Source organism: Pipistrellus kuhlii, unplaced genomic scaffold (genome assembly GCF_014108245.1).
Source record: "Pipistrellus kuhlii isolate mPipKuh1 unplaced genomic scaffold, mPipKuh1.p scaffold_m20_p_11, whole genome shotgun sequence".
In the NCBI taxonomy this organism is placed as follows: Eukaryota; Metazoa; Chordata; class Mammalia; order Chiroptera; family Vespertilionidae; genus Pipistrellus; species Pipistrellus kuhlii.
Window position 1 is genome coordinate 42,002,949 of NW_023425416.1, and position 13,588 is coordinate 42,016,536.

Consider the following 13,588-nt stretch of genomic DNA (forward strand, 5'->3'; position numbering starts at 1 on the left):
GCTTTGGTCCAAGGTCGGAAAGCAGAGGGGCCCGAGAAAAAACACGGTGTGAGTGTGTCTGCAGGTAAACCTGGGGCTCACGTCCCAGGTGCCGGTGCCAACAACTCTGGGGTCCGTGTCTTCTCCCTTGCGCTCCACGCCCTGCCAGGTGGGGAAGGCATGTTCTGATTTATAGATGGAGACACGACCACGCATCCAGAGCGTGCTCAGATGAAGAGAAAGAACTCTGCCCAATGTGAATGAAAGGCTAGGGGGCCGGGGACCTTCATCGTTCACTTTATCACACACCAGAGTTGCTGGCGCAAAACGTGCTTGTGAAATTTCACAGTCGTGGGAATAGTAATTGGAGGCAAAAACACACTAGACTAAAATCAGGTTTGCTATGATCCCACCATCTTATCGTTCAGACACCTTCCAGAAGGCAATCGGCACAGAAAATCAGAAGGGCAGACCCATCCAAAAAATGGGGCTGGGATCCTCACTGCGTGGTCAGACTTAGCACTGGTAACAAAGGGACACGCTGACTCCATGGGCAGCCTGAGTACACATCACCGTTGCTGTGTTTGTGCCAAAAATGTTTTTGCTGAATCAAATCAGCGAAGGGCAGTCTACCGAGCAACTGGGCTGAGCTCTTCAGAAAAGTTCATGTGACGGGAGAGAGAAAAGAAAGACATAGGAACTGTTCCTGAGAGGACTAAAGAGGCATTGTCACTCAATGTCATGCACAATCATGGGTTGGAAACTGGGCTGAAAAAAGATAAGCTGTAGAGGACATTATTGGAATAACCAGGGATACTCGACTATGCAAGGCCTATGAGATAACTGGATTGCATTAATATCAAATTTCTTTTAAAAATATATATATATTTTATTGATTTTTTTACAGAGAGGAAGGGAGAGGGATACAGAGTTAGAAAAATCGATGAGAGAGAAACATTGATCAGCTGCCTCCTGCACACTCCCTACTGGGTATGTGCCCATCACCAAGGTACATGCCCTTGACCAAAATCAAACCCGAGACCCTTGAATCCGCAGGCCGACGCTCTATCCACTGAGCCAAACCAGTTAGGGCAATATCAAATTTATTAAGTGTGATCATTATGTTGTGGTCCTGTAGGATAATATCCTTTTTCTTAAGAGATACATGCTATAATGTCTATGGGTGAAGTGTCATGATGGTGACAACTAACTCAAATAGTAAAAAAAATAAATAAACAAAAGAAAACAACCAAACCAGCAGGTGATGACATACACACACAGAAAGATAAAGCAAGCGAAGCAAATGTTACCACTTGGTGAGTCCAGATGGAAGTTATGTGGGTGCTGGTTGTACTATTCTTGCAACTCTTCAAGATTTGAAATTTTCCAAAACAGAAAGTTGGAAAAGCTCTTAAAGATAGGGCAGCGCCTGGAGATTAAACACACACACACACACACACACACACACACACACACACACAGTGCCTGCTTTCTGTTCTCTTCAAAAGCCAGAAAAAGAATCTCCAAAGAACCTAATCTAGTAAGAACACCGTCCTTACACTTCGCGAACTAAGGACCAATAACTGAGTTGTGATTTCCTGAGTATAAAATAGCGGTGTCCCCACTGGGACCTCGGAATAAAGATGAACTAGAGGCGAGGGGCACGCAGGGTACGGCTTGTGCAGCACCACGCTGAAGCAGGTTGAGCTATACTCCGTACTTGAGTGAGAAGAAGAAACGGGGGGAGCGTAGGACAGATCAGCCTGATGTACAACCTCACAGCCCTGCTGCTGCTGCCCACGCTGATGCCGTGGGTCTGACTTAGCCGCTGGCTATGTTGGTCCCTGTGCCCAGGACAGACACTGCGGGGCAGGGCAGGGCAGGGCAGAATGCACATTTTCCCAAGCAGAAGAAAGACGAAGCATTACCTTGGAAGGCCTACCTGTTTCACCTGGATAAATGTCAAGGGATAAACGCTTTTGACAGGCCCCGTGGGACACAGAGTGTTCAGCGCCTCCTCCACGGTCTTTAACTGAAAAGAAACAGAAGCCGTGTTCACTCACTGCCACCCCTCAGGGGTCATCGGAATGAAGGTCATTTGTAAATGATCCAAGTTGCCAGTGGGTTTGGCCAACCCCCTACATAAACCTAAACGGTTCCCATTCCACTCCGTCCTGTTCCCCAGTCTCCTTGAATCACCTCTCACAGTTCCCTAACTTTGGGTGAAAAGTAACTGACGGGGATCTTAAAAAGTGTTTCAAACAGACCTGCTTGCAAGGACAACCTCCTGCACAGAAACGGCCCTTAAGATAAATGAAAACCTAGGCTCAAGGCTGCCTCCTCCAGCTCTCCTGAGGGAAGTAATCCTGGAGGCACCCTCGGGATTTGCCTAGAGCACACCTCCTGTGTCCTTTCCACATGTCACCACCCCAATGCCCAGTGCACAGGAGCCACACAAATACACACATTCAACCCAAACGGTTGTGTATTCTTGCCACGGAGGATGCTCATTCTGGTGCAAGACCAGCAATGGGAACAGCTCCCCAACCATGGGTGCCTGCCAAAACTCCAGGGGCGGCAGGGCTGGCCCCACACACCTCCCTGAATCCTCACAACCACCCAGCGAGGCAGGCCTTCTTGCTAGGGACTCGGAGAAGCTCACTTGGGCAATGGCAAAGCCAGGATTTGCAGTGAGGTTTGGCTCCAGACCCAGGACTCTGCATGGCCCGGCACCGGTTAGGAACGGTATGAGCTATTCCTGTGGTGACCTTGCAGATGTGCAGCACCGAGGGGAACGTATCTTACCAGGTAAATACAATTCTACCAAGGGGAGGGTAGAGGAAAGTGGGAGAGAGCCACCAAAGGACTTGTATAAGCCTAACCAGTGGTCATGGACAACAGGGGGGATGGGGGCATACGTGGGAATGGGGGGATGAGGACAATTATGTGATACCATAACCAATAAAGAAATTTAAAAAATAATAAATAAGCAAACAAACAAACAAACAAATCGAATTCTATCCATTCAGCCATGCACAAGGACGCTTTCCCACTTGGACAACTTCACTCACGGTGAAAGGTTTTAGCCACATAGGGATGTCCCATATACATTTAACTCAGCGAGATGCCAGTTTGCTCTCTTCAGTGTTAACAAGGAAAAGCCGTTTCTGTTCACACAATTTTCTCTCACAGAAAGTGCTCTGAGAACTGAGCTAGATTTGTTTTAACAACGTAGGAAACAATTGCGCTTATTTTCTGTTGTATAAAAAAAAAAATCCTCATGGCTCTAGACCCCACAAATGAACTTCTCCTCAAGAAGGAGCAGAAGGTGCTCCCTGTATAAGTGTGATTCTCATTTTATTAATCTAACGCAGTGTTCGGCAAACCCATTAGTCCACAGAGCCAAACTTCAACAGGACAATGATTGACATTTCTTTTTAGAGCCACATTTTTTTTTAAACTAACTTCTTCTAACACCACTTCTTCAAAATAAACTCGCCCAGGCCATGGTATTTTGTGGATGAGCCACACTCAAGGGGCCAAAGAGCCGCAGGTGCCTCGCGAGCCACAGTTTGCCGACCACGGACCTAACGAAAGATGCCTATCTGGCAGAGAGACCGGCCACGTCCTCCGTAGAAGGTAACACGCATCTGACACGAGGTGGAAAAAGTTACAGCCCACCATTGAGGATCAAAGGGCTTCATGAATGGAAAGAATCATGCAGTCATGCTTGGCGTTTGGCTTCGAGATAAAAATGTATGATGCTATTTTAGAATATCAAGATTCTTAAGAACTGTGCAGTTGTTCATGTTGTTTTTTCTTTTCTTTCTTGCTTGTGAGTTATCACATGTAGGAGTTAGGGATTGAAAAAGGGGAAAACCTCAAGACAGAGATGGTCAAAACAAACTGACTTTGGCTTACGTCAATCCTGACTGTTAAACGTAACCTCTCTTCCTTTTCTCTTTTCCTGGAATAAAAGGTCCCTAACTCTTGTTTATGATCGATTTCTGGCTTTCTCCTCCCACCAGATGTCTCATTTATCAAATAAACTATACGGACCACAAAAATTAGGACGTGATTGTGTGATGGGAGCGTATCATTAGGGCAAAGCCCTATAAAAATGTCTGTGGCTTTTGAGAACCCCCTAAAATAATAGTGAATTCAAAAAAAGAAAAAGAAAAAGAATTTCAAGGTGTCCTGGCTCCCGAGAATGCTTTAGGCGACTGATAATGGAACCAAAATCACTTGTGTGATCTGGACCACCTCTCTACTCCTGCTCATACCCATTTGCTCACCCAGTCAACTCGCATACACATCCTCTCTCTTGCCTCCATGTGCCTGCTTTCTCAGAAACACCATCTTCCACATCAATCTCACAGAAAACAAATTCACAGAAAAATAACGCACCGACTCCCCAGTCTAACACTTTCACTGACGTCTAAGTTCCATTTCCTCACTTTCAATGTTTCTGCCATTTTTTTCTTACCTTTTTCAGAGCAACTTTTCCGTACGCAAACTTCGGTGTGGATGGAGGGATAGGGCCTGCTGGTACTTTTTCAAACTGTAAACCAGAGTGGGGGAAAAAAAAACCAGAAAAGAAAAGCAGCTGTTAAGCCCTCAGGTACACATTTAATTCATCTTGAGATTAAAATTTTAATTCATTGAATTCGTTTTTCCAAAGGAGGGTCACAGATGGAAGCCACGGTGCCAGTGATGTTTTGGAAAAGGCCAAGGAAAAAAAGACTTCCTTCCAAGACAGGATCTGGGTAAGGTTTTACTCCGAAGTGTGTGTCTGTGTAGGTCTGTGTTTTCAGCTCCAGGAATCATTCAAGTAATTATAGAACCAAGACTTCAAAACAGAGAGCAAAAAACAAGTAGAGAGAATGGGGGGGGGGGGGGGTGCCCATCAGAAAACGCGTTGGGGAAGAAAGGAAAAAGGCACAGCACCCGAAGGGAGGGAACCTAGATAGAGTAGGACAGATATTACTTGTCGATTAAATTATATGGTAGGTTAAAATGTTGTATCCATGTTAAAATTGCCATGGTTACATAAAAGCATATTCCGACCTATTCTTATGAAATACACACTGACGTGTTTAGGGTTAAAGGGTCATGATAGATGCAATCCTTCAATAGCTCGGAAAACACAAGATGGGGGTGGGGGGAAATGATGAAGCAAATGGAGTGAAATGTTGACTTGGGTGAATCTGGGTAATAGTACACAAGTGTTCTTAGTACAGTTTCTATTCTTGAAACTTTTAGGTAAGTTTTAAAATTTTTATGAAGTCATTTTTAAATTAAAAAAAACCCTAAAATAAAAATAACAAAACCCCATTAAATATGTGTGCATGCACACATGTTAGCATCAGGAAATAGGAGTGTACACCCCAGGTCTTAGCAAGGTCTAGGCACATATGGCATCTCCAAGTCGACTGCATTATGATCTTTCAGGATCCTGACTTTTCTTTCCTTCTTGCTTGCTTTCTTCTTGTTTACCTTTTTATTTTTGTTATTTTTTATTTTTTTATATTTAATTGATGTTTTACAGAGAGGAAGGGAGAGGGGTAGACAGCTAGAAACATCGATGAGAGAGAAACATCGACCAGCTGCCTCCTGCACACCCCCTACCGGGGATGTGCCCGCAACCTAGGCACATGCCCCCGACTGGAATCAAACCCAGGACCCTTCAGTCCAAAGGCTGATGCTCTATCCACTGAGCCAAACCTGTTTCAGCTTGTTTACCTTTTTAAATAGTTTGTTGTTGTTTTTTTAAAGAAGAGGATAAAAGACTGGTTAAGGAAAAGCAATAGTCTCCTGACTCACCACTTTCTTATATTTTTCAGAGGAAACCATTTAAAAATCATTCACTTTGTACATATTTTTGCTTCTTTTGGTCTCTAAATAATATACTTACCTGCAATTTCTTGTTAGATGCATTTATTTTTTTAATGTTTTTTATTAGTTTTGGAGAGAGAAAGGGAGAGGGAGACAGTAAGATCGATGAGAGAGAAACATAACATCCATCGGCTGCCTCCTACATGCACCCTGCTCGGGACTGAGCCCACAACCTGGGCACGTGCCCTGACCAGGAACTGAACTGGCAACATCCTGGTGCATGGACTGATACAAAACCACTGAGCCACACCAGCCGGGCTTGTTAGATCCATTTAAAAATACCATTTCTTCAATACATGAGAATTTAGCTCAGTTGTACTATTCCTTTCTTGCCAACATGGTCTTATCACTATTTTCAGTTTCTTTACTGGTTAGCTCTGCAGATTTAAATAACATCTATACCTTTGTTTCTTAGTTCCATCCATTAAGATGACCTTTGTGTCCACACTTTTTTAAGAGAAGGCTATTTACATCCTTCCCTGAGCTCTCCTCCCTTCTCCCGCCTCCAAACCATCAGCTATGCTTTCACACTGTCAAGGTCAAAACAGTAAGTGCTGTGGCCATAGGTCCTCCCTTTATCTGTATATTGACTCTAAATTAAAAATCAATTATTCTTCTATGACTCAGTCATAAGGAAGAATGAAATTTTGCCATCTGCAACAACATGAATAAGACCCAGAGGGTTCACTCTCGAGGTCAAAGTGTTAAAACCATGTCTGGTGGAGTTTACCCACACCAAAGAGAATACATTACAAAATGCAAATGTCATCAGCTTTGTCATGCCTTCAAAAGTCATGACACAGGGCCCCTGGAACTTCCATCACTGAGACAGGCTTGTTCAGCCTCGTGGAAAATTACTACCCCTGGGAGTCCAGGTGAGGGAAAGATAGTGTCATCACCACCCAACTAACTCTAGAAATGGATTAGAGAAGAGATACATTCCGCTCTGTAAGTCTCTGGTAAAGGTAAGAGGCAGGGAGAGCTAGATATGGGGATACTTATAATTCCATTGTTTCTCTCGATGCAAGCCCAATATTTTAAATATCATTTAACCAACCAGCTAACTGACCATCTACAAAATCTCAGAAGAGCCCACTTTTAAAGTACTTTATTTCTCTCTTCCAAAGTTAAATATCCAAGAGGAAAGGGGGAAGAGATGACTAGAGGCTAAGTTATAACTTATGATCAACTATTGAACTATATTCATTTCTGAAGTCTTTATGTCCTTCATGGGTTCATCTTCCTGTGGCTCCTGGTGATATGGCTGGGATCCCCGGGTTTGCCTTTTGTTTGGCCTACCGCCTTTCTTGCTCAACTCTCCATGTCCAATCCCAGCCTTCCCTGGACTCGAGCCTCCACTTCCATCGCTGACCCCAGAATCTGAGCCTGTCCTAACCACTTCTTTCTGGAGGTTCTAGAGAGACACTTCCACCTGGATGTCACCAGGGGCATCCTGAGCTGAACAAGCCCAGGCCTGAATTTGCTTCCCCCTCCCCCTCCCCAGCCTGTGCCTTCTCTGCAATCCTCTATCTTAGTTGCTGACCCCAGTACCCACTCAGTTATCCAATGAAGGTTATAACCTGGACAAATCATCAACTCCTTATTCTTTCTCATCTGCATTAAGTCATTTGCCAAACGCTACTAAATTTAATTCCTGCCGAGACCGGTTTGGCTCAATGGATAGAGCGTCGGCTTGGGGACTGAAAGGTCCCGGGTTCGATTCCGGTCAAGGGCATGTACCTTGGTTGCGGGCACATCCCCAGTAGGGGGTGTGCAAGAGGCAACTGGTCGATGACTCTCTCTCTCATCGATGTTTCTAGCTCTCTATCTCTCTCCCTTCCTCTCTGTACAAAATCAATAAAATATATTTTAAAAAAAAAAATTAAAAACTAAATTTAATTCCTAAATATATGTATTTTTTAAATCCTTACCTAAGGATTGTTTTTATTGGTTTTTAGAGAAAGAGAGAGGAAGGAAGGAAGGAAGGAAGGGAAAAAGAAAGCAAGCCAGCCCTGGCTGGTTTGGCTCAGTAGATAGAGTGTTGGCCTGTGAACTGAAGGGCCCCAGGTTCGATTCCGGCCAAGGGCACATGACCAGGTTGAGGACTCGATCCCCAGTAGGGGGTGTACAGGAGGTAGCCAATCAATGACTCTCTCTCATCATTGATGTTTCTATTTCTCTCTCCCTCTCCCTTCCTCTCCAAAATCAATAAAAATATATTTTAAAAAATAGTTGAAAGAAAGAAAGAGAGAGAAACATCAGTTGATTGCTTCCCATATACACTCCAACAAGGGACTGAACCTGCAACCTGGGCTTGTGCCCTTAACTGAGAATCGAACTGGTGTCCTTTTAGTGCATGGGACAATGATCAACCACCCGAGCCACACTAGCCAGGATAAGCCTTTTGTGTTCTTTTTCCGTCCCTGAGGTTTTGAATTGCCTTTCTTTTTTTCTTGTCTGCATTTAGATTTATACCTCTTTAGGTGGGGCAAATGTAGGTTTACAGTTTTTACAGTTTTTTTTATATGAAAAAAATACAATAATAACTAATAATACAAGAATTGTTTCACACAACTGTAAACCTACTTTTGCTCCATTCTGTATATGATATCACACAGGACTACAAACAGATGCAAATATGTTAGAAAACAACAAACTAGATAATTGTGTAATGTTTAATAATTGAAAAGCCCACTTCTGAACATTTCAAGGGTCAAAGAGAAATCAAAATAAGCATGTTTAGAAGAAAACAATAAGAAGTATATTAAATCTTAAGATTTATGAGATGGAGCTATAGAAGTACTTGAAGGAAATGTATAACAAATAAAGGAAGGGAATAATAAAGATAGGAACAGACAGCTCGAAAGGGAGCAGACTTACAAGAGCGAGCTTGGGAGTCATCATTACACATTCTGCAGTGATCAAGCCCACAATAAAAACACGCGAGGAACATTTTAACCAGACACTTGAAAGTTTAGATGACATAGACAAATTTTTAACCAGACACTTGAAAGTTTAGATGACATAGACAAATTCTTAGATAAGTATAAAACACATTTTTCTATATGTTTAACACATTACATAATTTCATATAGATTTTACTATGTAGGCTTAAATGGAGACAGCATACTTAAACAAACAAACAAAAACAGAGGAAGAAAGAAAAAAAGAGAGAAAGAGAGAAAGAAAGGGAAAGAAAGCAAGCCAGCCCTGACATACCATTTATTGGCAGAAAACCTGTGTTTTTTTAACTTCAAAACTCAGGTGACTGAGCAGAAAAACTGCGGGTTTTTTTTTTTTTTTTTTTAAACCCACAGTAGAGACAGGAAACCCCACCTGGTGCTTTAGATGCCTCAAAAGGTCACAGCGTTAGCAGGACTAAGCAGTTCAGGTGCCCGGCCAGAAGCAATAGCACACACCGTCCAGTCAGAACAAGGAGGGAGTGCTGACAGCTCACATTTGTACCTTGCTTCCACTGCCCACGGACTTCCTCTATGACACATTTTCGCTATGTATTTGGATGTACATTTTCTTACCTTTGGTGTAAATAATAGCGATGGCTGCGACTCAGTGGATCACAGGAGCCTTACATAGGATCTTTTTCATCCTGAGACCACACCCAGGTGCTGACGGCCCAGTGTTACAAATGAATAGACCAGTGGAGCAACTTGCCTGCAGGCTCACTCCCCATCAGGTTGGGGCCCAGACTCAGGGCCAAGTCTATCTGATGGGTCCCTGCAACCATCCTTGGAAACCCAGATGCTCTAGGAAGTTGTCTACAGCAGCGGTCGCCCACCGGTGGTCCATGGACCCACTGATGGTCCGTGAGGTCCGAAAGGTTGGCGACCGCTGGTCCACAGAGCACAGGGAGTCCACGGCAAGCTCTGCCCTAGACCAGCCCACTGCAGTCCGTACACAGCACCCACCTTCCGGATAACATCTCGCACAGCAAAGTACTTCTCGGTGAGGTCCCCTGCCTCACTCAGGGGGGCGTCATAGTCGTAGCTGGTGGGCTGTGGTTGGTAGGGTATGTTGGCTCCTAGAAGGCAAAAAGGTGCCACTGGTGACTCCTGGAAGCCCTAAGCTGGGACAGATTCTTTGGGATTCATGAGCTCAGCATTAAGAGGGAGAAAATGAAAGACATGTTTGAACCAATTGCTTTCTCTCTCTCTCTCTCTTTTTTTTAATTTATATTTTATTGCTTTTTTACAGAGTGGGATAGAGAGCTAGAAACATCAATGAGAGAGAATCAGCGATCAGCTGCCTCTTGCACACCCGCTACTGAGGATGTGCCTGAAACCAAGGTACATGACCGGAATCGAACCTGGGACCTTTCAGTCCGCAGGCCGACACTCTATCCACTGAGCCAAACCAGTTTTGGCTGCTTTCTCTTTAAAAAAAAAAAAATGTTTTTAATTGATTTTTAGAGAGAGAGGAGATGAGAGACAGAGAGAAACATCAATCGATTGCTTCTTGCATGCACCCCGATTGGGGATCGAACCGGCCACTCTTTGGTCCACAGAACGATGATCAACCAACTGAGCCACACAGAGGTGGCCTTCTGAATGCAGGGTTCAGAGAAACCAGTTTCTTGCTACCAGAGACCCTGGCCAAGCACCGTGGCGTCTACAGAGCGCCTTTCCCATCTGCTCTCAGCAGAGCTCACAGCTGTGAGCCCAGCCGACCTCAGTGCCACGGGGACAAGCGGAGAATCTGAAACGCTCTACAAAACTTGCTTAGCACAGCCAGTCCTGGAATGGCTTATGGCATGGCCTGCGTCTCTGACTGCTAACCTTGTGGTCTTTTGCATAATCTCAAACTGTGCGGCCGAGAAAAGGTCAGTGGTGAGGACACAGGTGACCTGGCCAAGGACCAGCGGAAAACCACGGAGGGTTATCAGGCCGAACACAGTGGGAGATGACTGCACCCGGAAGACCAGGGAGGCTGCCTGGCGGGCCTCTCCCACTGCCCTTCAGGACGGAGGCGCTCACTCGTTCCCCAGCTGCTGGGAGTGTGGGCTGCTGACGGCTCTCAGATGGCCCCTCTCTGGTCCTGGGCCCCTGCTGGGCTGCCCTGCTGACAGCTACAGCCCTCCCAGGATCGCCCACACCTGACAATTGACCGATGTGGAGATATAAACTCGGTCTCTTCGCCTCTAAGGGCCATCCCAGCTCCACCCAGAGCTCCCTCTAGAATCAGCTAAACCACGTGTGAAACCACATCACAGCCCAGTGCCGCCCTCAGCTCAGTTCTGCCACCTTGTCACACGTGGCATTCATGGGCAGGAGACTGTGTGCAACTTTGGCCGTGGCTGTATGCCAGTACTTGGAGAAGTCACCCAAGCACGAGAGTCACATGGAGAGCTTGTTAAAACAGACCCCGCGCCAGCCGAAACTGGTTTGGCTCAATGGATAGAGTGTCAACCTGCAGACTGAAAGGTCACAGGTTCGATTCCAGTCAAGGGCATGTATCTTGGTTGCGGGCACATCCCCAGTAGGGGGTGTGCAGGAGGCAGCTCGTTGATGTTTCTCTCTCATCAATGTGTCTAACTCTCTATCCCTCTTCCTTCCTCTCTGTAATAAATCAATAAAATATATTTTAAAAACAAACAAACAGACCCCGCCTGGGATTCTGACTCAGCAGGCCTCGGGTGGGACCAAACTCAGCATTTCTAACAGGCTCCCAGGTGACAGGGACCCTGCTGTCGGAGGACCAGCCAGGCTCTGCACCTCTCCTTTCTCTTCTACACTAGAGAGCAATTTGCAATGTGCATGTGTGAGAAAAATGTTATTTTTAAACACATCCAACCCAAGGGTTAAGTAAATGAGGCCCCAAATCCAAGAGTTCACCTATGATTTAGTGACAAATCCTTTGAATGGTCCCACAGCTCACCAATGATGGAACCACCCTGGGTGATCCTCTGGGCGGTGGAGTTGACACACGAGCCAGGCCAAACTGGTTCTCATTAGTTCTCTGCACAGAGTCTGCATTTGGAAACACCTAAACCAACTGAATCGATCCCCTCATCTTACTTTCCCTCATTTCTTTCTTTTTTAAATATGGTTTTATTGATTTTAGAGAGAGGAAGAGAGAGAGAGAGAAATATTGATGAGAGAGAAACATCCATCTGCTGCCTCTTGCACGCCTCCTACTGAGGATGGAGCCAGCAACCTGGGCATGTGTCCTGACCGGGAATCAAACCAGTGACCTCTTGGTGCATAGGACGACGCTCAATCCACTGAGCAACACAGGCCGGACACTCCCCTCATTTCTTATTCATCAGAGACAGCTGCCTGCCAACAGGTCCGCCCGCCGCTGGGGATACAGATGATAAAACACATCCTTTGCCGTGAGAAGCAATGAGAAAGAAAACCACATCCCTTTTTGCAAGGAGCTCACCTTCTCCTTTGCGGTCCCTGTGCTCTCGCTGCAGGAGACAACGCGTGCACCTGAGAACAGGTGTGGCCTCACTGACCCGAAGGACCTCCCCACCCTTCTCGGGGCGGGAGGGGAGTCTAGGGGTTGAACACGCGTGCCCTCCAGAAGCAAACTTCACAGGCCCCGGGAACCCAGGCTGGGAAGCTGTCTGGTGGGTTAAAGGACGGACTGGCAAAGGAAGTCTCTGTTCCATCCCTACCGGCAGAATATTTCCCCGGATGTCTTCCGACCAGCCATGTGTCATAGAGAAACTGCTAATTCAAGACTCTTCTCCACATCAGGGAGTGCGGGTGAGGAAGGCAAAGAAATAGCTCTCCCCGTGGTGTGAGACGGATAGGACAGCCTGGAGCCCACAGGAGCCCCTCAGACAGATGGGGACACACACAGTATGGGCACAGAGTGTGGGGCACATACTTGCACATGCGTGTGCACCTATGTTGGGTAGGATGGACAGTGAGCTCATGATGTTCTTCTCTCATAGCTCTCCTCTGGGAAGCTGGCCTGAAGGACAGCGGCTAAGCAGCAGACTGGCTCTCCCTCATGTCCCTTAAGAAACCAGGCCACACGGCATGTTAGAGTAAGGTGACCAGATGTCCCGCTTTTGGCAGGACAGTCCCAATTTTTAACAATTTGTCCTGCGTCCTGTGGCATTTTTAAAAAGTCCCAATTTTTGGAAAGATTCTTTTAAACCTTTTGGATTTTTTTTTAAAACACCGAGGGATGCGGACAAATTGTTAATAACAAAATCGGGACTGTCCCGCCAAAAGCGGGACGTCTGGTCACCTTATGTTAGAGGCTTGGCATTCACGGTAGGGCAGGGCTTCAGACTGCAAGGGGTTATCCCAAGGGCACTGACCAGCTTTCCAAGACCTGACTTTGAGTCCAGGTTCAACCCCCTGCAAGCTGAGGGGAGACCTGTGATTTGTTGTGTTCCCGGCTTTTAGTATCGATAAAGTGGGTCGGTAACTGTAGCCCAGCTGAGACTGCTATGAGGCCTAAGTGGGGAAGCAGAGGTGGAAAAGGGGCTCTCGTGAAGTATGGCAAGGTAAGGAGCGAGGGAGAGGACTAAAGGCAACTTCTGTTTTTCTCGGCGGTAGTTTTCATGGGGTCTAATTTTTAAAACTGTATTGTTTTAAGCAGAACAGTAAGATATTTAATCATGAGCCAAAACCAGTTTGACTCAGTGGATAGAGCGTTGGCCTGTAGACTGAAAGGTCCCAGGTTTCATTTCGGTCAGGGGCATGTACCTTGGTTGCAGGTACATCCCCTGTGGGGG

The 13,588-nt window shown here is 45.9% G+C and overlaps 1 protein-coding gene across 1 annotated transcript in view; it reads right to left on the reverse strand.

The window, feature by feature from the left end:
• Nucleotides 1-13,588, reverse strand: part of GLB1 (galactosidase beta 1) — a 66,732-nt gene that overhangs the window by 20,235 nt on the left and 32,909 nt on the right. Inside the window, exons 10-12 of the mRNA XM_036432383.2 lie at nt 9,801-9,913; nt 4,466-4,540; nt 1,922-2,011 (exon numbers count right to left, since the gene is read on the reverse strand). Coding sequence (XP_036288276.1) covers nt 1,922-2,011; nt 4,466-4,540; nt 9,801-9,913 — 278 coding nt within the window. The remainder of the gene's footprint in view (nt 1-1,921; nt 2,012-4,465; nt 4,541-9,800; nt 9,914-13,588) is intronic.